The sequence below is a fragment of the Nilaparvata lugens genome, chromosome 11 (assembly GCF_014356525.2).
Source record: "Nilaparvata lugens isolate BPH chromosome 11, ASM1435652v1, whole genome shotgun sequence".
Taxonomy (NCBI): Eukaryota; Metazoa; Arthropoda; class Insecta; order Hemiptera; family Delphacidae; genus Nilaparvata; species Nilaparvata lugens.
In genome coordinates, this window is record NC_052514.1 from 6543782 (window position 1) to 6571380 (window position 27599).

At 34.1% G+C, this 27599-nt stretch overlaps 1 protein-coding gene across 2 annotated transcripts; it reads right to left on the reverse strand.

The window, feature by feature from the left end:
- Positions 1-844: 844 nt before the first annotated feature.
- On the reverse strand, positions 845-27599 carry LOC111062333 (larval/pupal cuticle protein H1C-like). 2 transcript variants are annotated; one of them, XM_039437487.1, is made up of 4 exons: positions 27492-27599; positions 17358-17487; positions 1989-2313; positions 845-1086 (listed from the first exon to the last, which is right to left on the reverse strand). In XM_039437487.1, exons 1-3 carry the CDS (start codon positions 27504-27506, stop codon positions 2015-2017), a joined length of 444 nt encoding a protein of 147 aa, XP_039293421.1. In that variant the 5' UTR covers positions 27507-27599; the 3' UTR covers positions 845-1086; positions 1989-2014. The 2 variants fall into 2 exon arrangements, with proteins under 2 accessions (XP_039293421.1, XP_039293422.1); XM_039437488.1 differs by having other exon boundaries at positions 1989-2295; positions 27492-27597.

Sequence of the window (27599 nt, forward strand, 5' to 3'; positions counted from 1 at the left end):
AGTAATTTGGTTAATTGTTAATTGCAGCCGTTTGGTGGGACTAAATTGCAGCATTCTGGTAGACAATAAACACACACGTTAATATGTAATAATATGTTTTCAACACACGTGTTCCCTACAATAAACACTATCGTTAATTGAAATAAATTGAGGAAGAATCACATTTGTTTACTAGCACAACCTGAAACTGATAGAGATGAGTTAATTGAATTTTCCAACCACTATTTCCATTTAGCCTTAGGCTTTTCCCAGCAATGAGGAAAATGAGTTTTAAAAACAAATATACGTGAGTTTTCGATATTGACTTTTTGGGAGTTTCCCAAGAATTTCCACATCTGATCACTTTTCAAATTGAACTCCAATCAAATTGGAAAGCTATTTGTAATGATTATAGGCCGTTTTCAGCAATGAGGAAAATGAGTTTGAAAAACAAATATTCCTTGGTTTTAAATATTGACATTATTGGAGTTTACCAAGAATTTCCTAATCTGCTCACTTTTCAAATTGAACTCCAATCAATTCGGAGAGCTATTTGTAATGCTTCTATTTCAAACACAACAAGTGGCCTACGTTTCATACACATAATCACTGTGATTGATATTCTTGTTTAATTTATTTTTAATGCAAAGGAATTTTTTTGATCAGATTGTTATTTGAATTCCGAAAACACATTAAAGCCTAAAACTCTTTCCCATTCAATGATGTTTGTATTTGAATTCGTTGTACAGATTGATCAATTCCAGGTTTTTGTACAACTGCCTGTTCCAATTCTATTCCACTTGCAAGGTAGAATTCACCATAAAACTAACAAGCTCACAAGGTTACAAAAACAGATTCGACACCATTTAGAAAAAGAATAATTTATTGATGAATAATAACAAACATGAAGAAGAAAATTTCGAGGTACTCTTTGTGGGTAACAAGTGGAAAATCACAAGATGCAACTCCTCAACCGTCGTCTCTTGCTCCCGAAATAGTTTTCCCTGCGAGAAAAGCGTTTTCCTCTCGCCGAAAACGAGATGAAAATAGTTTTCCATCTGAAGAAAATTTAGCAGCAGTGACAAGACGCGCTCTGTGAGAGCTGACCTGGAAAATCAAGTTGAACAGTACGGTAATGAGCTAGAAAGAGTACAGTAATCTGCTAGATAGAGTACAGTGATGAGGTAGAGAGAGTACAGTGATGAACTAGAAAGAGTACAGTGATCTGCTAGAGAGAGTACAGTGATGAACTAGAAAGAGTACAGTAATCTGCTAGAGAGAGTACAGTGATGAGCTAGAAAGAGTACAGTAATCTGCTAGAGAGAGTACAGTGATGAGCTGGAAAGAGTACAGAAATCTACTAGAGAGAGTACAGTGATGAGCTGGAAAGAGTACAGTAATCTGTTAGAGAGAGTACAGTGATGAACTAGAAAGAGTACAGTAATCTGTTAGAGAGAGTACAGTGATATGTTAGAAAGACTACAGTAATCTGCTAGAGAGCGTAGTTTCTAAGTACTCTAGTCTTTACAACTGTATTCCATGTGTGCCTTTTATTGTGATTATTATTGTTACTTATTAAGACCTGACGTTTTTCAACTGTATATTGTAAAGTGTACTATGTTGAATAGAATGATTGTTATCTTAAATACTGATAAGTACTGGTAAATAGTGGTTAAGAATAAGGAAGAACGAGAAATAGATGAGAGAGGAGGAGAAAAAAGGGGAAAGGAGGAGAAATAAGAGGAGGAGGAGGAGGTGGAGGAAGAGGAGGAGCAGTAGTAGGAGGAGGAGGAGGAGAAGAAGAAGAAGTTGTAGTAGGTAGAAGATGAGCTGGATTAGTTTGGAGACTGCAAAATTGGAGTTTAATTATGAACAATTGTTTATGGTAGCCTCAAAACATCCACTAAGAAAGGATTTTCAGAAATTTGCCACCCCGAGGGAGCTCAGGCCCTCCAAAAATTTTGTATATTTCTAAAAAGTGTTGATAAATTGAAAAAAAATGAACAAACCTCTGAATCCACTCAACCGACGTTCTCTAGTGGTAGTAAGAGTGGGCATAGTGCGAAGCGTAGACGGGATGAGCCACGGGATGGGCCACTAGTGGGGCATGGTACACACTGACCGGAGCATGGGCCACCAATGGGGCATGGGCGTAGACAGCCTTCACCTTGACAGGGTGACTGATGTGGGTCACACTGCTTGACGAGTAGGACACGGCTGGAGCGTGGGCGACATGGGCAACGAGCGGTGCGTGAGCGACAACAGGGGCGTGAGCTACTAGCGGAGCGTGAGCGACAACTGGAGCGTGAGCTACGACTGGAGCGTGAGCTAGAACTGGAAAACAGAAAAAAAAATATTTTCAAGTTGTTAAGATTAATATAAAAATTATGGTTTGCTTTTTAGTAGAGAATTCGAAAATTTTGTCATGGGGAGTTGTTTGACTAGAGCAGTGGTCGCCAAACAGTCGATCGCGAGCTACCGGTAGCTCGTGGGGTAGTTTTTGGTAGCTCACAGAAACGCTCGTGCAAAAGAATGTCGTCCAGTTTGAATTCCCAGTCTGAAGAAAATCAATGACGAGAAAAATCCTCCACAGCACCGCAACAATAATCAAGAATATGTTACAATTTTTTCAGACTTGAGACAACAGTTTGATCAAAGATTTTAAAAGCATATCAAATATGGTACAATTCATCAACTCTCTTTTGTAGAGATCTATGCAGAAGATTTTGCAGTTTGTGTTGTATAACATTTTGGTGGAGATCAGGCTTCAGTTAAAATGGAATTTGTGGATTTTCAAAATGAACTGTCTCTCAGATCACTTTCTACAACTGGAAATATTTGGCCTCAAGTCCCCCCAAAAAAATATCCAAATATTATTCAAGTTGCATTGAGGTTGAAAGCTATCTTCAGCTCTACCTACTTGTGAGAAGCATCTTTTTCAAGTATGAAATTCATAAAAAATCGATATAGGAACAGACTGACTGATGAACAATTGGATAACTGCATCAGAATGGCGGCTACAACGTACACTCCAAACATCAAGATAATACTTGATGATCAAAAACAGTTCCACTGCTCTCATTGAAATGTACATTTCAACTTTTGTTATACTTTTTGCTATGAGATTAGTAGATTACAACACTAGAAATGTATCTTTATAGGCGATAAAAGTGTGAAAATTTCATTTTGCGTACCGTACTTTCTTCAGTCTAATATTCGTTGGTAGCTCACTAGCAGATTTATAAATGCTATTCTAGATCACAGGCTCATAAGTTTGGCGACCATTGGACTAGAGCATGAGCTACAAGCTAGACTGTATATAGAGCTACAAGCTGAGCGTGAACAACGACTTGGGCGTGAGCTAGAACTAAGAAAGAAAATAGAAACACTTTTAAAGTTATGTTTGAGAATTGAGAAATCCATGGTTTGCTTTTCAGTAGAGAATTTGAATATGTTACTATGTGGAGTTTTTTTAATAGGGCATCAGCCACTTGAGATTATAGATGAACCGATAGACAAGAAACACATGAAGATAGTTAAGACAGAATCGAGTTGAGTGTTTCATAAAGATATTCAGAATCCGTCTTCTTCTTCTTCTGCTTCAATCGTCCGATTGGTTGGCAGCTTTCCATCTTTGTCTGTCCAGAGCCAGCTGTTTTAGTTGGGTATAGCTCTGGACCCCAAGATCCCGGGTTATCTGCTTCAAATATTGTAGCCGGGGTCTTCCACGAGCCCGTTGTCCACTGATTGCACCTTCCAGTATTGTTAGCGTGAATTCGCTGTGTCTTATAATATGTCCTATCCAAGAATGCCGTCTGTCCCTAAGAGATTTCAATAGAGTTTTTTGAGTCTCTTCAGCCCAACACCATACTTCAAATGCATTAATTGCCTTTTCTTCCGCCTTACCGATAGTCTATGTCTCTGAGCCATATAGTGCAATATTCCAGATACAACTCTTTATAAGTATCTTTCTCAAATCCAAATTCAGTCTTTTGGAGGAAAGCACATTCCGTTTATTGATGAAAATGGCCTTGGCTTCTCTTATACGGCGCTTTATGTCTTCTTTGTCTTTTCCATCCTCTGAAATAATGCTACCTAAGTATTTAAATTTTTTTACTTGTTTGAGGGCGTTATTCTCTATCTTTACTATTTCAAAATCAGGATTCTTTGATTTTCTAATCAAAATTCAGTGTTTAACCTGCACCTGTTTTCCGTTGCCAATCCTGAACCATTCTAGAGAATTCACTAACTGCTATAGAATCCGTCTATAATGGACTAAACTGACAAGTATAGTTTTTTTGTTGTTACAGACTAAAATAAACTAGATGAGCTACTTAAGTGAGGAGCGTGAGCTGGAACTAGAAAATAAAATAGAAAAAGCTATGTTTGGAGAATCGAAAATCTATGGTTCGCTTTTCAGTAAAGAATTTTAATATTTCATTATGGGAAGTATTTCGTCTACAGCATGAGACCATAGTGAACCATGATGCTATTGTTTCTCTATGATGATACATTATTTTGAGGTCCATGTTATAATGGCAGTATTCAATCAGCATTGGTATTGCTATCCTTCACTATCTCTGCATAATCGTCACCAGATCTTTTCTTAACAATGTATACAATTTATTATAATTGATGAACAGAAAATTAAAACGCAGCCATGAAAATGTATTATTTATTCATTGAGAAACATATCTACTTGATGAATAAAATATAATTGATTATTTTGAACAAGAATGGATATTTAATATCACTTTTTGTGTAGTTGAGAAGTTGATATTGTGGTAATTATTCATATTGAATGAAAAAGACTAAGAAATTGTCAAAAAACCACTGATTTATTGATAATTAGAAAGACCGGTTTCGGTCTAATTAGAAAGACCGGTTTCGGTTATTACACCATTGTCAATCTCTGATAAACTAAAACCCATACGTTCTAGTTTATCAGAGATTGACAATGGTGTAATAACCGAAACCGGTCTTTCTAATTATCAATAAATCAGTGGTTTTTTGACAATTTCTTAGTCTTTTTCATTCAATATGGATATTTAATATTACATCATAATATACCGGTATCAGCTAACTTCTGTAGAAGGCATTAGCAAGGCAGAGAATCGGCAATGCTGTCTCCCTAACTTTATCCATTGTCATTATAACGTCAACCTCACTATATAGTCTGTGTGGAAGTTACCCAATGTACATTAGTACCACATAGATAAAACCAGGTTGTCACCTACTGCCTGAGTTCTACAAAATATTTATGACCCCGTTTTCAGCCAAATGACTTCTCACCCCCATACTCACTCACTCACTCTCTCTCTCACTCTCTCTCTCTTTCTCTATCTATCTCTATCTCTCTCTACAAACGTGATGACACGTTTCACTGTCTCACCGCATCTTCTAGTGACGTCATCACGTCGAAAATAACCGCCATTATTATTCATTCTGCAGCGCGCGTTACCCGTAATTTTCCAATTTCCAATTCAGAAACTGGGTGAAAGTTACTTGGGATGGAGACCTAATGGAGGGCCAATAGATGTTGTGAATTATTTCTTGCAGTAAGGTCTTGATTTCAATTCTATTATAGTGTGAGAGAGATTCAGTCTGAACCTTCAGCATTGGTTAAATAGGATGAATTGATGTTTTAATACACAAAACGCTGACACTTTAAATAGAACTCAACTATATAGCATTGAGTTGTGGTAGTCTATATTATGAAAAAGTCAAAGGCTGAATGTGTCTTAAATTATTTAGAACTCCCACTTGGCTAGAGAGAGAGAGAGAGAAAGTGAGTGAGATCGACAAATAGAGAGAGTGAGATTGATTGACTGATTGAGTACTTTATCTATGTAGATTACAATATATACTGGCTTTTACACTTTGTCACGTTATTCTTTATATTAAAATAACGATTAGCCTCCTGCTTGGCATCAGTCGGTAAAGCATGAGATTTAATATAATTAGGGCGTGGTTTTCTAATAGTATTCAGTCTTAAAAAATCTTGATAGGCCTAGATATGGGCTTCTCCAATAACTCTTGTAATTCAATAATAATAAATATATATATATAAATGATACTTATACTATAGAGATGAGGAATATAAAATAAATTGCACACCATGAAAATTTTACACATATATTACACAAATAATGCAAGATCAATCGAGGCAAAAAATATATATAGAGCGATAAAAAATATAATATAAAAAATAGAACAATATTTGAAATCAATAAAAATATCACAGGCTAAACTTTATATTCTAGATTTGTGGCACGAATCATTACCATGTGCCTTTATCTTGAAATCATATGCATTCTTTGGCATGTAGCTGTGACATGTACTTGCTAATACTTGTCGACTTGGATAATTCAATCAAAAATATGTGCTCTAAGATCAGCTTGATAAATTAGCCACTAATAATCCAAATATATCTATATATTAAAATCTCTAGTATTTAGTAGATTTATTTGTATCGAATATATATTTTTATCTCAGGGTGCAAGATTCGGCACCTGACGGAATAGGTAGAGCCATTCATCTAGTGAATTAGAACTATGATAAATTATCGCAAATTGTATTGCAAAAAATTAAATATTGTATGCATACGTTTGATAGCCTAGATTTCGTACTTCTTTGATTAAATAGAAATTTCTAAAATATTGATCTATATTTTTCTTTCAATTAAATACCTTTAATACTAATTTTTACTTGCGCAAGTATTACTCTTATTAATTTCTCAATTTATAACAACCCTTTCGGCGAGCTAGCTTTGATCATCAGATTAATTCGAAGCACTAGGGCGCCCATCACTAAATTCAAATTTAATCACTCACGTGTCGAAAATCTTCTTGTAAGCCGCCGATGTCGATCCAACTCCATGTGGTCCGGGAATATGGTAGCCGGAATCGTCTCCTCCAAGGGGTTATAAATTTAATTAAAATGAAAAATGACTTCTGCTTCACAATAGCATCACGAAGTCTTTTAAGAATTTAATAATTTACTTTAACTTTAAATTTTTACAAAATTATTAATAAGGTACTTCGCTCTAAAATATTTGGGGTCCTCTTATGGTGGCATCTGGCTGGCGAGTGCTGGTTCTTCCTTCTCAAGTTTTACAGATCCTCTTTCCGACTTTCAATTAGCATAAAATTTAAATATCTCAATCCTCCGCCATTAAATTCAAATAGATCTTACAAAGAATGCCAAAATATTGCTTAGATTATATGATTAATAATTTCTTTGCATTCGAGCCATATTGATAATATAGATTACACAAATTTTTACACAAAATCTACTACAATTATATAAATATATATAAATATTTTTGAATTGGCCTACAATTGCCGCCTATTAACTGCTGTTTTACTATTGGTGCATGCAAATTTTATTAGGTATTCATGCGCCTGGTAACTCTTATTTCCTGAATACATTAAATTATTTTTATTTGGTTTTTTATTTATGCTCTTTGCATGCTAGTTAATATTATATATATTAATATTAATTCCATGCTAACTAATAATTAGCCACGTGGACGGGTGTTTTTTCACATTGCACACCATCCGAATGCAATAAAGCTCTGCCAAGGGGTTTTGGTCAGATTCTACGTTCTTCGGTTTGATCGATCTCTAGGTCACCGATCTGTGAATACATCTACCTAACCTCAATCTTCAAATATTTTATAAATAATCTATCTATGAGTAATAAACTTCCTTCAAATCCTTTTTAAGTTCTTGTACCATTTAGCCAGAACAAGCTGATGCTATCTAATCTTGTTTATTATCTGCTTGGCGATATTAGCCAATTACTTTATTTTTAGACCTATTACTATTTCTGTTAGGGCTTTTCATCTACCCAGATTTAAATATGTTACACGCGCCCCTGGGTTTGAATTCAAAATATTTGAGAATCACAATGTTTTTAATGAAAACCCACCCTTCAATACATTGATATACACTATACTTTATTTATAAATTATACTCTCCTACTTCTATCACATTTCGCAGACATATTTGCTGCATCTCCTTTATACCTTTATCAAAAACAATAACAAATTCTCCTCCTCAACACACATAAAAATATCATAAATATAAACTTCTAAACGTACTCCTCCTGACACCATTTACAACACAGTAATTTTTGAATTCGCCGCTTGCAGGGCTGCCAACTTAACTACACACATTTCATAATTCTCATAAATGATTCCTTTTAGACAATAATTTCGATTCATAAACTTCTGGGCTTATATCTTATAGTATTTCTTAGGTCTTAATATAAATAATTTTCTATACATCAGGTACAATACTTTCTTTTGCTAATGGCTCTTTGGTTTTGGTAACTGGTATTCACTTTAAGTCTTTTCAGGTAACAAACGTGGCATAATTAAAAGTAATAAATATAAAAACATATAAATAAATATATCGACATTAATAAATATAATAAATAACAATAATAAATAACTCTTTGGGTACAGTACTTCTTTTTATAAACATATGTTCAACAGATATTACATTCATTTGATTTGGGTGGCTTTGGTCAGCTGTTCGCTGTTCTACAATTCATAGTGTTACATGTTACATCAGAATTTGCTATCGACTTTCATAACTAACCTAACTGCTCAATTTTTTCTCTTAAAAAGGTAATTAACAAATTTTAATTTTATTATCCCCGCTTGTGTCCTTTTTTATCTGATGTATATAATTTAATTACATATTTAAAAATTGTTCTTTTCCTTATTGCAGGCTTCTAACGGCTGGAAAGAAATTAAACATTGGATTGTTGCCACGAGGTCCCATACCAATATTAAATTTATTAAGGAAGGTTAGTAATCGGTTTGATAATAATGTTTTCATTGATTTCTTATCGTATTTATTTGAAATTCTGTGATATTTCATGTAGAAATTTCGTGGCTTTCCCGTATCTTTTGACTTTCTGCTTGTTATAGCTACAAGGCCGGGTTAGGTTATCTGCTGTTGATTGTTGAGGCTGTCCTAGTTGATAATTTTTCATCATGAATTTAAAGCCCTGGTATCTCGTGTATTCTTTCAAATAAATCCTTGCTTCATTAATTGTGGTTCCTCTCAATCCATTCTTTTTCCAATCAATCTGTACTCTTAAATTCATCCTTCCTTTTATTTTCATCTAATACTCTTGATTTCGGCTCATTATAACTCATTAGGCTTGCAACAATAAACATTTTTATAATATTAAATTTCCAATTATCAATCATAGATTCATTTAATAATAACAATATAATATTTTCCATCCTATCTACAACACAGTCTTTTATTAATATCACAGCCATTATTATGAACATTACACACCATATCAAAACATTTATTTTCTCTTCAATAGTATAACCTCTTATCATATAATAGTCAGGTACTTCCATTTTATTAATATAATTCCTTGTTTCCATCACTCTTCTTAGACACTTTCCATTCTTAATTAGTTCCCACAAATAATCCAATTTATTGTCCGCGCATGAATTGATAGTAGTCCTTCTAATAGCTTCGGTTCTATCCCATTTATTTGATCCGTTTTTATCCCGTTTCCTTAGCCCATTCTTCCGGTCACATCGCTCAATATCTCTCTTGAAGCGTATGTGCCGCGGATGCACGCCGTCGGTGATCTCTTCCTGTCCTCCTCGGTGTCGGTCCGGTGTCCTCCGTTGCCTCTTGAAGCGTGCATGCGGCCGGTATGCGCGCGCGTGGTTCCTCCGTTTCCTTCGCCTCCGGGCCTTGCGATGCATGCTCCTCTCCCGAATGCCGTCCTCTCCGTCCTGATGTCGGCCGTCCGGTGTCCTCGGGCGCTTCCGTCTCCGGGCCTTGCGATGCATGTTCCCCCGAATGCCGTCCTCCTCGTCCTGATGTCGGCTGGGTGTCCTCGGGCGCTTTCGTCTCCGGGCCTTACGGTGGTCGCTCCTCCGGTCCTGCATGCCGTCCTCTCTGGTGTCGTCCTCTGGGTCCTCTATCCTGGGTTCCTTGGGGTGCCTTGGTGGGGTTGAATGATGCGCGGGTGCGGTGGCGGTCTCTTGATGCGCGAGTGTGACGTTCAAGGCGGGTAGTATGGTGACGGTCTCCTCCTGGCGACTGTTTATTTTTAGCAGTGATTCTTCGGTGGCAGGTTGCTCTTCGGTGGGGAACAGAATACTTAATATGGGTTGATGTTTGTGGCTGGTTTTAATTGCATGGTGGGCGGCGTTTTTTAGTGGTAGGCTGTCTTGTATTAACATCTGTTTTTCTAATATTTTCGGTTCTTCTAATAATGTTTTCGGTAAATCACTTCTGAATGTGGTGTATGACGTTGAAATATCTGGCTTTTCTTGGTCTGTTTCATTTGAGCTTGTGCTTGTTATATCGGGGGTATCATATAGTCCTGGTTTATTAGCTGTAGTTTTCTGTATATCTGGTGGCGGGTCGTTGGGTGCTGGGTTCCGGGTTTTTTGTTGATTCATTCCTATTGCATGTGCTAATGTATAAGTTGTACTAATTTGATGAGGTGGTGGTTTATAATTTCTATTATGATTATTCTGAGTGTAATCATTATTTGTATTAAATTGATCATGGCCATCATAATAATTCTTCCGATTTGCTTGTTGTGAATAATGATTTGTTGGGCGATTTTGAAAACTTTTATTGTTCCAGTTACTATTTCGTTTGTGCTCATAGCGGCGTTCAAATTGAGGGGCAGATCGGTAGCGATCATATGATACCGGTTCATAATTTTGGCTGTTATACTGATTAAATTTTGAGTTATGTTGATTTGATGCGTATCTCTGGTCTGAGCGGTGGTTTGATATTGCCATTTGCAGACTGTATGCCATATAAATGATTAATCAGCTGCTTGCAATCAGTAATGGGTTGTGTGGCGAGTGCCATTCTAACTTGATACGGTAGCTTCTTTAAAATAATACTTGCTAATGCCGATTCATTAATGGGCTCGCTCAATTGAGAATTTTTAAACTGTAAGGCAGTGACGAAAGTGGTACATGCACCGTCTAAGTTAGGGTTGAACTCGCATGATATGATGTCCGCTAGCACGTCCAACTGTTTACTTCTGCTCCAATACTGTTCCAGGAAGACAGCTACAAACTCATCCAATGATGTAAATTCATGGGCTCTACTCCGAAAGAACATCAGGGGTTCGCCAATCAATAAACTAGTCAAACGAAGACGCCAAAAATTCCAAGAGGTGGGTGTTAATGATTGAACTAGTTTTATCTGATCTATAAATTCTTTAGGTTGGAGATAGCGGTCTGTATTGTCAAAACGGCCTAATTCATTGAAACTGTGTAGTGAATCAAACGTTGCTATGGGAATAGGCTCTATATTCTCGTGCGGAAATTGATGTATTTGATTTTCAAGTTGTACTATGTTTTGATTTATATCAGAATTTGGGTGAGCTATTTCATGAATTTGCGAAGTGTTTTGTGCTGGTAGGTTATCTATTCTTTCGTTTAACTCACAAGTGACAGTATCTATTTTTGCTGTTAAATCGGTTGTAATTAGTTCTTGATTTTCAGCGGTAGATGCTGATATTGTGTCCGCAGTTTCCTTACCCGTTCTTACCGATGTATCCTTCAATGATTCCCGCATTTCCTTCATTTCCGCCTTCAAGTCCTTCATTGCCATGGTCATTGTTTTTTCTAAACTATTAGAAAATGACTTGATCATCCCCTCTACTATAACCCTTCTTATTGCTTCTTGGGAGACATTTAACGGTTTATTACTGTTCACAGGATTCTTGGCGGTGATTGAAGAGATCTGGGCGTTGGACTCCATCGCGCCCCCCTCAGCGTCGATCTCCGCTACTATCGCCGTCTGCAGTGTGTCTGCTACCTTACTTTGCGTGGACGAAAAGAGACTCATATTTTAAAAATGGATTAAGTGTCAAGTGTTTGTTAAAAAAGTGAAAGTTTTGGCCAACAAGGCATTAATAAGGACACAAATGAGGATAGGCCTATGGACATTACAAGCCAGGTAACCTATTTATTACTTAAGCTCTTATAATATAATAATACTATTCATTGATTTCTGACTAGCAGTTTAGGCCTATAAAATATAATAGCTCTCTCTATAAAATATATTTTCTTTTTTACAATAACAATAATAAAAAATTTTCTTTAAAACATATAATTTCTCTTTATTTAAAGCTATTGATTCCCCAAAAAGTAATACAAATTTTACTTCACCAGTTTTCCTCAAAACTCATATAAGTTATCTATAATTTTCAATATGGTTATTGACTTAATTTCAAATAATTATTCAATGAGCTCGGCTCTCATCATCAGTCCCACGTTGGTACGACATGTCTTTGTGCCGTATCCGTGGCCTATCACGTTGGGCGACATGTCTTTCTGTCGTATCCGTGGCCTATCACGTTATTCTTTATATTAAAATAACGATTAGCCTCCTGCTTGGCATCAGTCGGTAAAGCATGAGATTTAATATAATTAGGGCGTGGTTTTCTAATAGTATTCAGTCTTAAAAAATCTTGATAGGCCTAGATATGGGCTTCTCCAATAACTCTTGTAATTCAATAATAATAAATATATATATATATAATGATACTTATACTATAGAGATGAGGAATATAAAATAAATTGCACACCATGAAATTTTACACATATATTACACAAATAATGCAAGATCAATCGAGGCAAAAAATATATATAGAGCGATAAAAAATAATATAAAAAATAGAACAATATTTGAAATCAATAAAAATATCACAGGCTAAACTTTATATTCTAGATTTGTGGCACGAATCATTACCATGTGCCTTTATCTTGAAATCATATGCATTCTTTGGCATGTAGCTGTGACATGTACTTGCTAATACTTGTCGACTTGGATAATTCAATCAAAAATATGTGCTCTAAGATCAGCTTGATAAATTAGCCACTAATAATCCAAATATATCTATATATTAAAATCTCTAGTATTTAGTAGATTTATTTGTATCGAATATATATTTTTATCTCAGGGTGCAAGATTCGGCACCTGACGGAATAGGTAGAGCCATTCATCTAGTGAATTAGAACTATGATAAATTATCGCAAATTGTATTGCAAAAAATTAAATATTGTATGCATACGTTTGATAGCCTAGATTTCGTACTTCTTTGATTAAATAGAAATTTCTAAAATATTGATCTATATTTTTCTTTCAATTAAATACCTTTAATACTAATTTTTACTTGCGCAAGTATTACTCTTATTAATTTCTCAATTTATAACAACCCTTTCGGCGAGCTAGCTTTGATCATCAGATTAATTCGAAGCACTAGGGCGCCCATCACTAAATTCAAATTTAATCACTCACGTGTCGAAAATCTTCTTGTAAGCCGCCGATGTCGATCCAACTCCATGTGGTCCGGGAATATGGTAGCCGGAATCGTCTCCTCCAAGGGGTTATAAATTTAATTAAAATGAAAAATGACTTCTGCTTCACAATAGCATCACGAAGTCTTTTAAGAAATTTAATAATTTACTTTAACTTTAAATTTTTACAAAATTATTAATAAGGTACTTCGCTCTAAAATATTTGGGGTCCTCTTATGGTGGCATCTGGCTGGCGAGTGCTGGTTCTTCCTTCTCAAGTTTTACAGATCCTCTTTCCGACTTTCAAATTAGCATAAAATTTAAATATCTCAATCCTCCGCCATTAAATTCAAATAGATCTTACAAAGAATACCAAAATATTGCTTAGATTATATGATTAATAATTTCTTTGCATTCGAGCCATATTGATAATATAGATTACACAAATTTTTACACAAAATCTACTACAATTATATAAATATATATAAATATTTTTGAATTGGCCTACAATTGCCGCCTATTAACTGCTGTTTTACTATTGGTGCATGCAAATTTTATTAGGTATTCATGCGCCTGGTAACTCTTATTTCCTGAATACATTAAATTATTTTTATTTGGTTTTTTATTTATGCTCTTTGCATGCTAGTTAATATTATATATATTAATATTAATTCCATGCTAACTAATAATTAGCCACGTGGACGGGTGTTTTTTCACATTGCACACCATCCGAATGCAATAAAGCTCTGCCAAGGGGTTTTGGTCAGATTCTACGTTCTTCGGTTTGATCGATCTCTAGGTCACCGATCTGTGAATACATCTACCTAACCTCAATCTTCAAATATTTTATAAATAATCTATCTATGAGTAATAAACTTCCTTCAAATCCTTTTTAAGTTCTTGTACCATTTAGCCAGAACAAGCTGATGCTATCTAATCTTGTTTATTATCTGCTTGGCGATATTAGCCAATTACTTTATTTTTAGACCTATTACTATTTCTGTTAGGGCTTTTCATCTACCCAGATTTAAATATGTTACAACTTATATACAAAAGCTTACAATACAGCAAAATTATAGATGAATTTACATAATGTAGACTAAGAAAATGATTTTGAACTGCATTTATGATATGAAAAAAGCAATTGGTAATAGCTATAGATAATATTGTTATGCATCTACATAAATTGGAGGAGCTTTGGACTTATCAATGTCCATTCTTTGGAAAGAATATTCAAAATATCCTTCCCACTAACTCTCTACCAGAGAGAGAGAGAAAGTGAGAGAGATCGACAAATAGAGAGAGTGATTGATTGATTGATTGAGTACTTTATTTATGTAGATTACAATATAATATACTGGCTTATACACTTATATACAATAGCTTACAATACAGCAAAACTAGTGAGAAAGAGACAGAGAGAGTGTGAGAGATAGATAGAATGATTGATTGATTTATTTATTTATCCATGCCAGGTCTTGGAAGATCTATTGCATTTATAACATTACAACATTGCGATATTACAAAATGATAATAAATTAATAAATAAAAAAAATATTATTCTAAATGTACAAAAGAAGAAATAATAAGTAATTTAAGTTAAGAATTATAGAAAAATATAAAAGTAAGACAAAAAAAGTATAACCCACATTTACATTTTTATGTAATTAAAGAGTTGATTGATTAAATGATTGATAGAGTACTTCATTTATGTAGATTACAATATACTGCCTTATACACTTATATACAATAGCTTACAATACAGCAACATTAAAAATAAAATTACAAAATATGAATTAAGAAAATAATTATTGAGCTGTATATGATGTGGAAAAAAGCAATTTGTAATATAATAACTATAATATTGTTATGCATCTACATAAATTGGCGGAGTTTTGGACATATCAATGTCCATTCTTCGGAAAGAATATTCGAAGTATCCTTCCCACTAACTCTCTACCAAAACGTTAATTTCATTAATTTAACTAAGGATTAATTCAACTGATTCACTAAAGAGTGTGAGAGAAAGAGAGGGTGAGAAGGATAGATAGATAGGGAGAAAACGTGATTGGAATGGAAGAGAGAAGAGAGAGAGAGTGAGAGAGATCGATAAATGGAGAAGGAGTGAGAGAGACATAGTGTGAGAGAGAGAAAATGTGAGAAAGAGAGATGGATTGTTAGAGAGAGAGAGAGAAAGTGTAATAGGAATGGGAGTGAGAGAGTGAACAATTTACAATGTCAATTGTGTCACACGAATCAGTTCTGAGTACTCAGAGTTTGAATTATTGAAAAGAGCTGAGTAGTGGTTTCGGAAATCTTGTGTGACATCTTGCAACATCTGGAAAAATGTGTCAAAATTCTGTCATACCTCTTGACACAAATTGAAGAATGATTGATATACTTTTGACGTGCTGTGATGCTAGGAAAAAATTTGTCAAAATCCTTTTATCGTCAATTTTGAATGATTTAAAATCGTCAGTACAAATCAAAAAATGGTTGGAAGTATTGTGATGTGTTGAGAGTTGAGACATAAGTATCGTGTCAAAACCCTTCAGCATGTATTGTAAAATATTTAGATTCTTGTTCTACAAGAGATGTAAGCCTTTCTGACAGAAATACTTCGACAGAGATTGAAGTTTGGATGGAAATCCAATGGAGAGAGAAAGGGGAAACCCCATGGGATGGTAAGGTTTCAAAAGCCCATTAACATGAATGATGAATAATGGTTCAATAAAGTTTCTCAGGAAGGTTAAAAATTCAACTGATTGGGAATATTTGGTGTTATATATTGTGATACTGTACTCCTATATTTTGGGAATATTTGGTGTTATATATTGTGATACTGTACTCCCATATTTTGGGAATATTTGGTGTTACATATTGTGATACAGAACTCCCATATTTAGAGAAATCGTGTCATGTGTCATAACAAACGTCATACAGAAACAAATAACAAAATCATCTGATGACATGAACTCGCAAGAACAAAAAAAAAATTTCAAGAACAATGATTATTATTCACGAGCAGTTCATGAACAAATCAAAAATGAGTTTCATGAGAAAGAGGAAGAAGTAAATTATTGAGGAGAGGCGAATGATGATAAATTGAGCGGATCCATAGTATTCTATTTTTAATCAATCGAATCATAAGCGAATCTATAGTGTTCTATTTTGAATAAATCAAAATTAAGCAAATCTATAGTGTTTTATCATAGAGAAACAATAGCGTAAGTAGATATCCCATGGTATTGGGCGTTTATGTCGCAAATTAATTGTTATCTCAAGCTGATATTCCACGTAGTTCTTTCCTGTGAAGCTTTATGACGCTGGTAGTCTCTCATATTGTGCTGTTCATACACTCTTACCTGTTCAAAACAGTAAAAATCGACAATAATCAACAGTAATCGGCTTGAGATAACAGTAGAAGTTGCGACATAGACGCCCTATAACATGGGATATCTACTTACGCTATTGTTTCTCTATGGGTTTATTCAAAATCAATCACAATAACCCACTGTTCTTATCGTTCAATCAAGGAATTCATTTGACGTTCAACCTGGATAAAAAGTTACCTTACAACTCTCTAACTTTCAATGTTTATCTCATGGTAGTCTATGAATCATAATGTTCATGATGAGAGATTATGAATATGTAATGTGACCTATTAATTGACCTTGAATATACTCCAATGAAGTGCAAATTATCTCGAATGACCTTGAATCAACTTTAAATGATCTTGAATGGCACATTGAACGACCTTGAAAGGGGCTCAAATGAACTTTAAATGGCCTTTAATTACATAAATGAACTGTAAGTTATGTCGAATGACACATTGAATGACCTTGGACAAGCTCCAATGAACTTCAAATGATCTCGAATGACCTTGAATCAACTTCAAATGATCTCGAATGACCTTAAATGATCTTGAACGACACATTGGATGACCTCGAACGAGTTTAAATGAATTTTAATTAATATTGAATGACCTTAAGTAAACTTGAAACGATCTCGAATGACCTGAAATTATCTTAAACGACCTTGATCCATTCTGACTCACCAAGTGGTTCATGGTGTGCGATGATTCCTCTCTTCTGTTTGATTGATGACGATGCTGATGATGATGAGTCATCACTGCTAATGGGGAGGGCGGCCGCATTAGCTACTGCCACAGCCAAAATAACAACAATCTGGAAAAAATTCAAATTTATAAATAAATTAAAAAATCCAACAATACGATTCAATATTATTTTAAATATCTGAAGCAAGGCTTTTCAATGAACTCCTGTTTTGTTGAGCAAGAGAGAATATCAATGGTTTCTAAGGTATATAACACTTTCTGAAATGAGATAAATAAATTAATAAATTAGTAATGAAGAATTCTTATCTAATCTAATCACTACGAGTGATATTATGACCACCATTGCTGTGACGTTTGAACGAGCGACCCTAGAGTGGGAGGGGCTTATCTAGGCTCTAGACCAATGACAGTCGTTTACTGTCGTGTTCCAACCACGAATCATATTGCTCGCTTAATGGTATATGAGCACTACTACTGTCCACTTTCGTTTGAGTTTGTCAGCGACTGATAATGTTGTAATAACCAAAACCAGTTTCTCGATATTTCCATTAAAATGTGAAAACTTTTTTCAAATATCACTTTATTAATCATGATTATCAGGTGCCAATTCCCGGTTGAAAGGGAAACAACGAATCGCAAAACCCTGTTACAGAAATCAATGTTCCATCTTATAAAATTACTAGTGAACTTGATGAGACAAAAGACTTGGAAGACCTGATTCTTATAAAGTTCTAATCCAAAACTTGTCTCTTTTGAAATCTTAGACTTTTTGTGTAGTTGAGTAGTTGATATTGTGGTAATGATTCATATTGAATGAAAAAGACTAAGAAATTGTCAAAAACCACAGATTTATTAATACTTGGAAAGACCGGTTTCGGTTATTACACCATTGTCAATCTCTGATAAACCATCAAAGAAACCATGTTCATTACACCATTGTCAATCTCTGATAAACCATCAGAGAAACCATGTTTATCAGAGATTGACAATGGTGTAATAACGGAAACCGGTCTTTCCAAGTATTAATAAATCTGTGGTTTTTGACAATTTCTTAGTCTTTTTCATTCAAAATCTTGGACAATGACAAATTTACTCGAAAATAAAAATACTTGGTTTTATCCAGTTCTAATCCAAAACTTGACTCCCAAAACATTCCAGCCAAAGACAAAATCTACTTGAAATGATCAACATTTTAGAATTATCACAACCTTCCTAGGTAGCTATAGGCTGGGAACTGAGAAGATATATCCGGTTTAATGAAGGAAAAACATTGAAAGACAGCTTTTATCAGGACTCATATCTCAAGTTACAATCTCCATAATCTGATAATGACAAATTTGTTGATTTTGTATCAGTGAGTTAGTAGGAGATAATAGAGTTGTCCGCCTCTTATGTTCATTTTTGCAGTGGTTAACTCAAAATTGTTCTGAAGATTGGTTCCATTATTCATACTTCCGTTCTGTTGAATTTCCCATTATCATACTGATAAGATGCTGATAAAACTGAAATGAACTACAAAGTTAGAAGATTTCAAAATAAACGACTAGATAAAAAAGGATAATCAGACAGGGATTGAACCAGTGTTAAAAGTGAGAAGTAATAGGGAGAAGGAGCTGGAATAATCCTGGAAAATGCGGGTTTTCTCTGATGAAGTCGCGGTAGGAAAAACGAAACAACCTAAGAGGAAACTCAATTTGAGTTGGAAAGAAAAGACGATTATTCTGAGTTGGGAATGGCACAGTTTTCTACTCTCTTGTCTTTTCTCGAGTATTCAGATAAGAGAGCTAGATTTGAATGATAATTTAAAAAGAATAACACTGCACTTTTCACATTGTTGATAAGTAGAAGTTTGTCTCAGATGATTTAAATAGAATGATATCTTTCTTAATTCTCTCTTGATGACACAAAAAAGTGTCTTCTTGTTAGAAAACTCCTAGACTGTCCATGTTTTTTTGAAATACTATCTTCAAACATACATTTCTAAGTAGGATTGAACTGTAGTTTACTAGAATAATAAGACAGATAATCCTATATGCGAGCAATTTCTGTATTTTTACATTTGGTTAAGTTATTTATATTGATACTTCTTGTTAGAAAACTCCTAGACTGTACATGATTTTTGGAAGACTGTCTTCAAATATCATTTTTAAAGTAGGATAGTACCGTTGTTCACTAGAATAATAAGACAGACAATCCTATATGCGAGCAATTTCTGTATTTTTATATCTGATTAAGTTATTTATATTGATTCATGGCTATTCATGTCCAACATGAAAACTATTCATGAAAACGGCTCTAATGATTTTCACGAAATTTGGAACATAGTAGCATAGAGAAACAATAGCATAAGTAGATATTTACATGGTATAGGGCGTTTATGTCGCAACTTTTACTGTTATCTCAAGCCGATGGTTCATGTAATTATTTTCCGTGAAGCTGTGTGACACTGGTAGTCTCTCATATTGTGCCGTTCATACACTCTCACCCCAACAAAACAGTAAAATTCGACAATAATCAACAGTAATCTGTTTTGGATAACAGTAAAAGTTGCGACATAAACGCCCTATACCATGGGATATCTACTTACGCTATTTTTTCTCTATGATAGTAGGTTTATGATATAAAATTTCGATTGCACTAGGTCTCATCCCTGGGAGAACACGCTGAACGAAATTAAAAGGATGATTCATCCTTGGAAAAACAGCTGAGACTTTCGTCGTCTGTGGATAATAAAGAAGTGCGTCTGTGGAAAATCAAAATATCTCATCCCCGAAATTCATTAGCTGACGTATAGCCAGCTGTAAAATTTAAACACGATCATTTTAAAGAATTGTGTTCTGTTTATAAATAAATGAAAATAACGAGTGAAGCTCCGTGCCCCGATATTTATTATTAAACGAGAATCCAGATTAAATGCTGGAAATCACCCCAACGTCCCCAACGATATGATCATATTATATTTCTAATCTGTTACTTCCTAAAATTTAGTTCAATATGATATTAATTTTCTTAAATTCAGTTTGTCGATTTTGAATTTAACGAATCACGCCAGGCCCTCACAAACACAGGCTTAAGCCTACATGTGAGTCTCTCACAACGTAAGGGTATATATAAATGTACTGTAACTGTATTGTATTATTTGTAAATTGTGAGAATAGATTGATTTGATATGACTTTGGCTTTTGCAAATATTGAAAACAGAGTAAACAGCTATATGGAAATTATAAGACAGACTTTATCATTTGAGTTGGTCTATTAGTTCATTCAGAAAAATATAGAGTTCTAATGTATGTATCTTTTTGCCATGTATTTATTGTTCATGAATGAAACAAATAACTGGGATGATTATAATTATCATTTTTTTCTTATAATAAATCTTAATGTTTTGGCACAGCCAGCAAAGTTAGTCCTGTACGCTAGCTGTGAGTTCGTAATGAGAACAGTACAAAGTAAAAAAAAATACTGAAACATGGAAAAACAACAAGAAAAGAGGATAAATAAAAAGTAGCCTACTAATGATACTTCTAATAAATAATACAATGATAAAGGAAAAATATGAAGTAATTTCGTGTTTACATTATTTATATCCACTCGGTGATAACCAAAAACAAATCAAATACAATTATTCTTCTAAATGGAAATGGACTGACTGTGAATTATCACTTGAAATCGATTGAAATCTTTAATCTGTATTGTATTATCATCATTCGATCAAATCTTCAATTTGAATCGATCAAAATCTTTGATCTGTATTGTATTATCATCATTTTATCAAATCTTCAATTCGAATTGATCAAAATCTTCAATATGTATTGTATTATCATTATTTTATCGAATCTTCAATTTGAATCGATCAGAATCTTTAATCTGTATTGTATTATTATCATTGAGTCAAAACTTCAATTTGTATCAATTGTATTAAATATGGCTTAAGTCATGTAAAATCAATCTCCAGCTTTTGTCGGGCCAATTAAATACATGACTTTAGACTACATCAATTACCATTGAACCAAAATTCAACATTTCAAAGGATAAAAATTTTACTGTAAAAAATGCATCATGATTTTTTTGCAATAACTCCAGAGAACTAGAGACAAGGGAACTAAAGTGCGAGATAAATTTCTTTAACACGGCTCTTTCTCAAAGACGGAGAGGTCCGATGCTCTATCCTCCACTAATCTCTCCCACTACCTAGCAGCATTCTTCTTCTTTTGTGTCTGTGTGAGAGAGCTTTGTAACGCTTCGCTCCCCTCCACTGGCAATGTTCCAAAGTGATATGTTTGTGTATGTTACGGAGATGTGTTCATCACAAGAACCTGAAGCGAAATGACACAGCGCATCCAATTGTGCGCAGGATGTCCGTCTGTGACTATACTACAAACTGTGGAGGGAGAATTGGGTATCTCCTCTTCATGTTAAAAGTAATTTATCTCGCACATTAATAAACTATTATTTCTTTAATATGTGAATATTCCCTATTTAAGTCATTATATTGTGAAATATTTCTTCAATGTTCGGTTTTCGAGCATCCAAATTTGAAAATCTACTTTGTGAGAATAATTTATTAAGGACTGAAAATTTTGTGAAGGGAACAACTACAAGACTTAACCTATTTCGGACTATGTGTAACCTTATCTAAATTGGGAGAGGAATAGCACAAGGTTACCTTATTTTTTTCTCTCCCTATCATTTTGGTGATGTACTTATTGTATGAATAAATTTCCACTTCCTCTTCTTCTTCTTCTCTTCTTCTTCTTCTTCTTCTTCTTCTTCTTCTTCTTCTTCTTCTTCTTCTTCTTCTTCTGCTTCTTCTTCCTCTTCTTCTTCTTCCTCTCCTTCTCCTTCTTCTTCTTCTTCTTCTTCTCTCTCCTCCTCTTCTTCTACTTCTTTCTCATTTTCTCCTCTTCTTCTTTTTTTCTTCTTCTTTCTCTTTTCCAGAATAAAGAAGGTCCAATTTCCAATGTTTTCAACCCTCACAGATTTGAAGGCTTTCCCGTCACCTTGCACACTGTAGTGATTTTCACTTCATTCTGGCAGCATTCCTGATTCATAAAATCAATGCATCCCATTCAACCAACTCTGACAGTTATAAGTGAATCTCACTATACATCAGCTCATCCAGTATTAAAATATGGATCAATAATTAATCACTGTTTAACGGGAGTTTTATTTCCACTGAACCAAGGTAAACCTTGGCGTAAGCATTGAAGGTCGACTTGGTCAGTCTGCAGTGTCAGTTGAATATTTAACGATCGTTTCTTGCAAACGGCTCAATTGGGGAAAATAGTGGGAATTCATTAATTAAACAGAGACGGAGAGTCGTGGGAGGCTATAAATGAATGACGTAAACTTGAAGTGAGGAGTTGTCAAAAGGGTTGTGGTATTTAGCCTTGACTGGCACTTTATAGGGGAAATAGATTTCAAGGGTGAATCATTCAAGGATTCTACAACAAAAAGGGAATTTTAACTCTATTGTAGGGTTTTCTACTCTGTAGGCTTATCTGACGCATATCCTTGCGATGTGAATTAAAAATAGAAATCGAAATTATTGCACAAGCGAATCGAGCTCTCATCAGAATAATTTAATAGAATAATAATAATTGATTAATAATAAAGATAATAATTTGGCTTCAGTGTGTCCGACGATAACAACTGAATTGTACCAAACAACTTAGCCCTCAATATTACAGCATTCCATTATTTTCAAAAGATTGACACTTGTATGATTTCTCTAGAATCATTGATATATTTTCAGCACATTATAAGTTAATACCCGCTGCTAAATTGTAAAAGGTGATTTGTTTCAAGACTGGACAATGATAGTAATATTCACTCTCCTTGAAAATGACATTGTAAGTCGAATCATGTCGTGGATATTAAATTGAAGTTGAAAAAAGGTTTCTCTTTTTGTGTAGTTGAGAAGTTGATATTGTGGTAATTATTCATATTGAATGAAAAAGACTAAGAAATTGTCAAAAAACCACAGATTTATTGATACTTAGAAAGACCGGTTTTGGTTATTACACCATTGTCAATCTCTGAGAAACTCAGAGATTGACAATGGTGTAATAACCGGAACCGGTCTTTCTAAGTATCAATAAATCTGTGTTTTTTTGACAATTTCTTAGTATATTCCATTCAGTTTGATTCTCTAATTTTGATAAAAGTAAATAAGTATGGAATTGTCAAACAACTAACAACTACAGTTATCCAATATGATAAAACTAATCTCAAACAATTCACTAATCTGAAGTTCCAACAATTACAAGCTTTCAACTATCTGAGAACATCTGAAATTAACTAACAATCAAAAGCTTTATCTACCTGAAAAGAACACAGGAAAGATATCATTATTTGCAAAAAATGACTGGTAGAAACTACTGTCAAACTCTGAAAGTACTATATTTACTAGAAGTTCTGTGAACAGTAGACCTCACGCAGTTTTTTCTTATCCAAAAGTATCTGTTGTCACCTGTTCTAGTTAATTCAGTTGAATCACAATTTTCACAGTTGAATCATAATTCGCTCTAAAACTGTTATTTGTTTTCTCCAAGATCAAAAACTCACTTATGTTGATAAACTCAGTTCACGTTTTGAATTTGTTTCCCATATGATTATTTATCCAGTTTCGTGATAATCTTTCCATGTGATAAAAATATTTCTCAACTACTTTAAAATTAATTTTTTTCAATCAAGAATTTTATATTTTCCTCAGCTTTATTCAGTTCATTTTATCATTTTTTATTTTATTCTCAATCACCTATTGAATTTGTTTTTCAAATGTAAGAATATTGATACTGATGGGCATGCATCATAAAAAATATTGAAACCCTACCTTATAGAAATAGACACGGCCAGACATCTGTGTAATGCATGCAATGAATAATCCACTTCTCAGCTGATTGATTATGAATAACATTATAGTCTGATTGATCCTATCTTCAAAGTAAATGATATATTATAGTGATATCAGAGTATGGAGGAGTCCCTTTTCTTTTCATATTATCCTTAAAATGCAAAATTTCAAAAAACTTTGTATATACATCGACGCGCAGTTGAAAAAGGAAGATTCCTGTTGAATCTCGTCGAATTCTATCAACGCGTTTGGGCAGTAATCGCGTTACATACAGACAGACAAAAGAAAATCGAGTTGAAACATAGACCTCACTACGTTCGGTCAAAAAACAGATATAACATTATTGTTCGAAAATTTTGAAATCAAGATATTCAAAGTTCTCGATGTATGTGTAATTTTGTAACCAATGTTATCCAATCTACTCATTGAATAATCTCTAATTGACCGAACGAAGTGAGGTCTAAGATTCAAGTCGACGGTATGGCATTTCTCTTAAAGTTTAAATGTTTATATATTTATATGTTGAGCATTTACGGCGAAACGCGGTAATAGATTTTCATGAAATTTGACAGGTATGTTCCTTTTTAAATTGCGCGTCGACGTATATACAAGGTTTTTCGAAATTTTGCATTTCAAGGATAATATAAAAGGAAAAAGGAGCCTCCTTCATACGCCAATATTAGAGTAAAAATCAGACTATAGGATTATTCATCTTAAATCAGCTGACAAGTGATTACACAAATGTGTGGAGAAACCAGTCTATTACTGTATTTTTATAAGGTCTAGTTGTATAGTTTCAATCAAAGACATTAAAGAGGTATGCATCTTTAAGCTGGGTTTACACCAAAGTTATTAACAAAATGGTTATAACTTAATACTTATAGATTCTATTAGATTGAACGGAAGTTGACAAACACATATGTCCATCATGTGTATGATAAGTTATGTTCAATCTAATATAATCTATAACGATTGAGTTATTAACATTTTTTGAATGAATTTGGTCTAATCGTCGCTTTAAGGTCTTTGGTTTCAATATTTTGTTTTGCAGTCATGGTATTATTATGCGTGCCCATCAGTATCAATATTCTCACATTCGAAAAAACTTATTCAATAGGTGAATAAAAATAAACAATTGAACTAAATAATGCTGGAGAAATTATAATATTATTGATCAAAACAAAAATTGTTCATCAGATAGACAGATCATCACGGAACTGGATGAATTATATCATACTAGCCGTCAAGCTCGCTTCGCTCGCCATATCCGTTTAGCCAGGGGGCTCCGCCCCCTGGACCCCCGACTGAAATCGTCCAAGAATAAGATCAGCAGGCTCGCTTCGCTCGCCTGCATTTTTCATTTGAGCATTTTTATCATATGTTAGGACAATCCAGTCGGGGGGTCCAGACTAAACGTCTGGCTAAACGAATATGGCGAGCGAAGCGAGCCTGACGGCTAGTAATATAATATTCCCAGGATTGAAGTAGCAGTGCCCAATCAATTTTTCCGCGATAAATACATTGAAATCTTCAACTTGGTGCCAACCTAACAAAGTCAACTCAACTTAATGCCAACCTGACAAAATTATTAACTTAGTTGCCAGTTAACAACTGTTTCGAAGAGGTACTCTATCTAGATTATAGTTCTATAGTAACATATGATATATGATATGGAAATTTCAATTATAATTAAGAGAATAAGAAGAATATACATGCTAAAAGACGAACTTTTAACCCTTAAAAACCACCCTTAGAGTTAAAATATTGCCAAAAGATTTCTTAGTGCGCCTCTAAAGGGCCAACTGAACATACCTACCAAATTTGAACGTTTTTGGCCCGGTAGATTTTTAGCTCTGCGAGTGAGTGAGTGAGTGAGTGAGTGAGTGAGTGAGTCAGTCAGTCAGTCAGTCAGTCAGTCAGTCAGTCAGTGAGAGCCATTTCTCTTTTATATATATAGATGAAATACAAATTCAAACGTGAACTGAGTTTGTTAACATTTAAAACAGTGGACATCTGGTACTTGTGGATGAGAATATTGCGTGAGGTCTATTCACAGATCTACTAGTTAGATAGATAGATAGATAGAAAATGCCTTTATCCAATATAAATAAAAATAATAAGACTACAATCATGTTACAAAATAAACAATTAAAAATTATATAATTAAGATAATGATTGTGCTGAATAAAAAACATGAGACAAAAAATTTGACATAACCATAAAGGTTGTCTGCCAGAGTTGGTAGGCCTATTCTACAAAAACAAAAGAAATTCGAAATTTTGTGAAAACAATTATCATTGGAAACCAAATAAATAAAAATAAATAAATAAAGAACCTGCAACATAACGAACAAATAAATCAATAAAGCTGAACAAAATGAAATAAATACTACTATAATGCCTCAGTAATTTTCCTTTTTATATTTAATAATTAAACTCCCTAATCATTTCATTTCTAATACTAACTGGACCCTTTCCACTTATCGCGCTAAGAGACTGCACTCTTTTCCATTTAACCACTCCATCATCTCTATATCATTTAATACATTCTTCCCCAGAAACATTTTACGTAACCCCACTAAAACAGTTTAGCTGAACAATTTCTAGTCTCATTCAAAATTTAAACTTTTTGAATTATTATTAAGTTACTGTTCTAGAATTTTAATTTTAGACTCTGATAGTATCTATTTGATTCAAAATTTGCTCGTTTATCTGAATATTGAAGAGCGTAAATTTAATTTGGAAAGTGAAAGTGACATAACCAACATTTTGATTTGGACAGTATAGTATTAATTGGAAATGGGACAGTTTTGGGCATGAGCCTGTTGTGCCTTTCCTCATGTTAAGTATTTGTACACAATGTAATAAATGAATGAATGAATGAAATCAGGACATACTCCTAGGAAATGCTTTATGTATTCTCTTTGCCTCAGATACTACTACTAGTTATTCAGTTATATCATAGAGAAACGATAGCATAAGTAGATATCCCATGGTTTAGGGCGTTTATGTCGCAACTTTTACTGTTATCCCAAGCCGATAGTTCACGTAGTTCTTTCACATGCAGCTGTGTGACGCTGGTAGTCTCTCAAATTGTGCCGTTCATACACTATCACCCCAACAAAACAGTAAAAATTGACTATAATCGACAGTAATCGGCTTGAGATAACAGTAAAAGTTGCGACATAAATTCCCTATACCATGGGATATCTACTTACGCTATTGTTTCTCTATGGTTATATCCAATAAAGTACTCACACTGACGGACTGCATGGTGATAAGTGTTGTGTTGATAACACACTGGCCTGTGATAAGAGAGAAGCTGAGATAAGAGCACTGAACTGGTGGTAAGGCAAGTGGACTGTG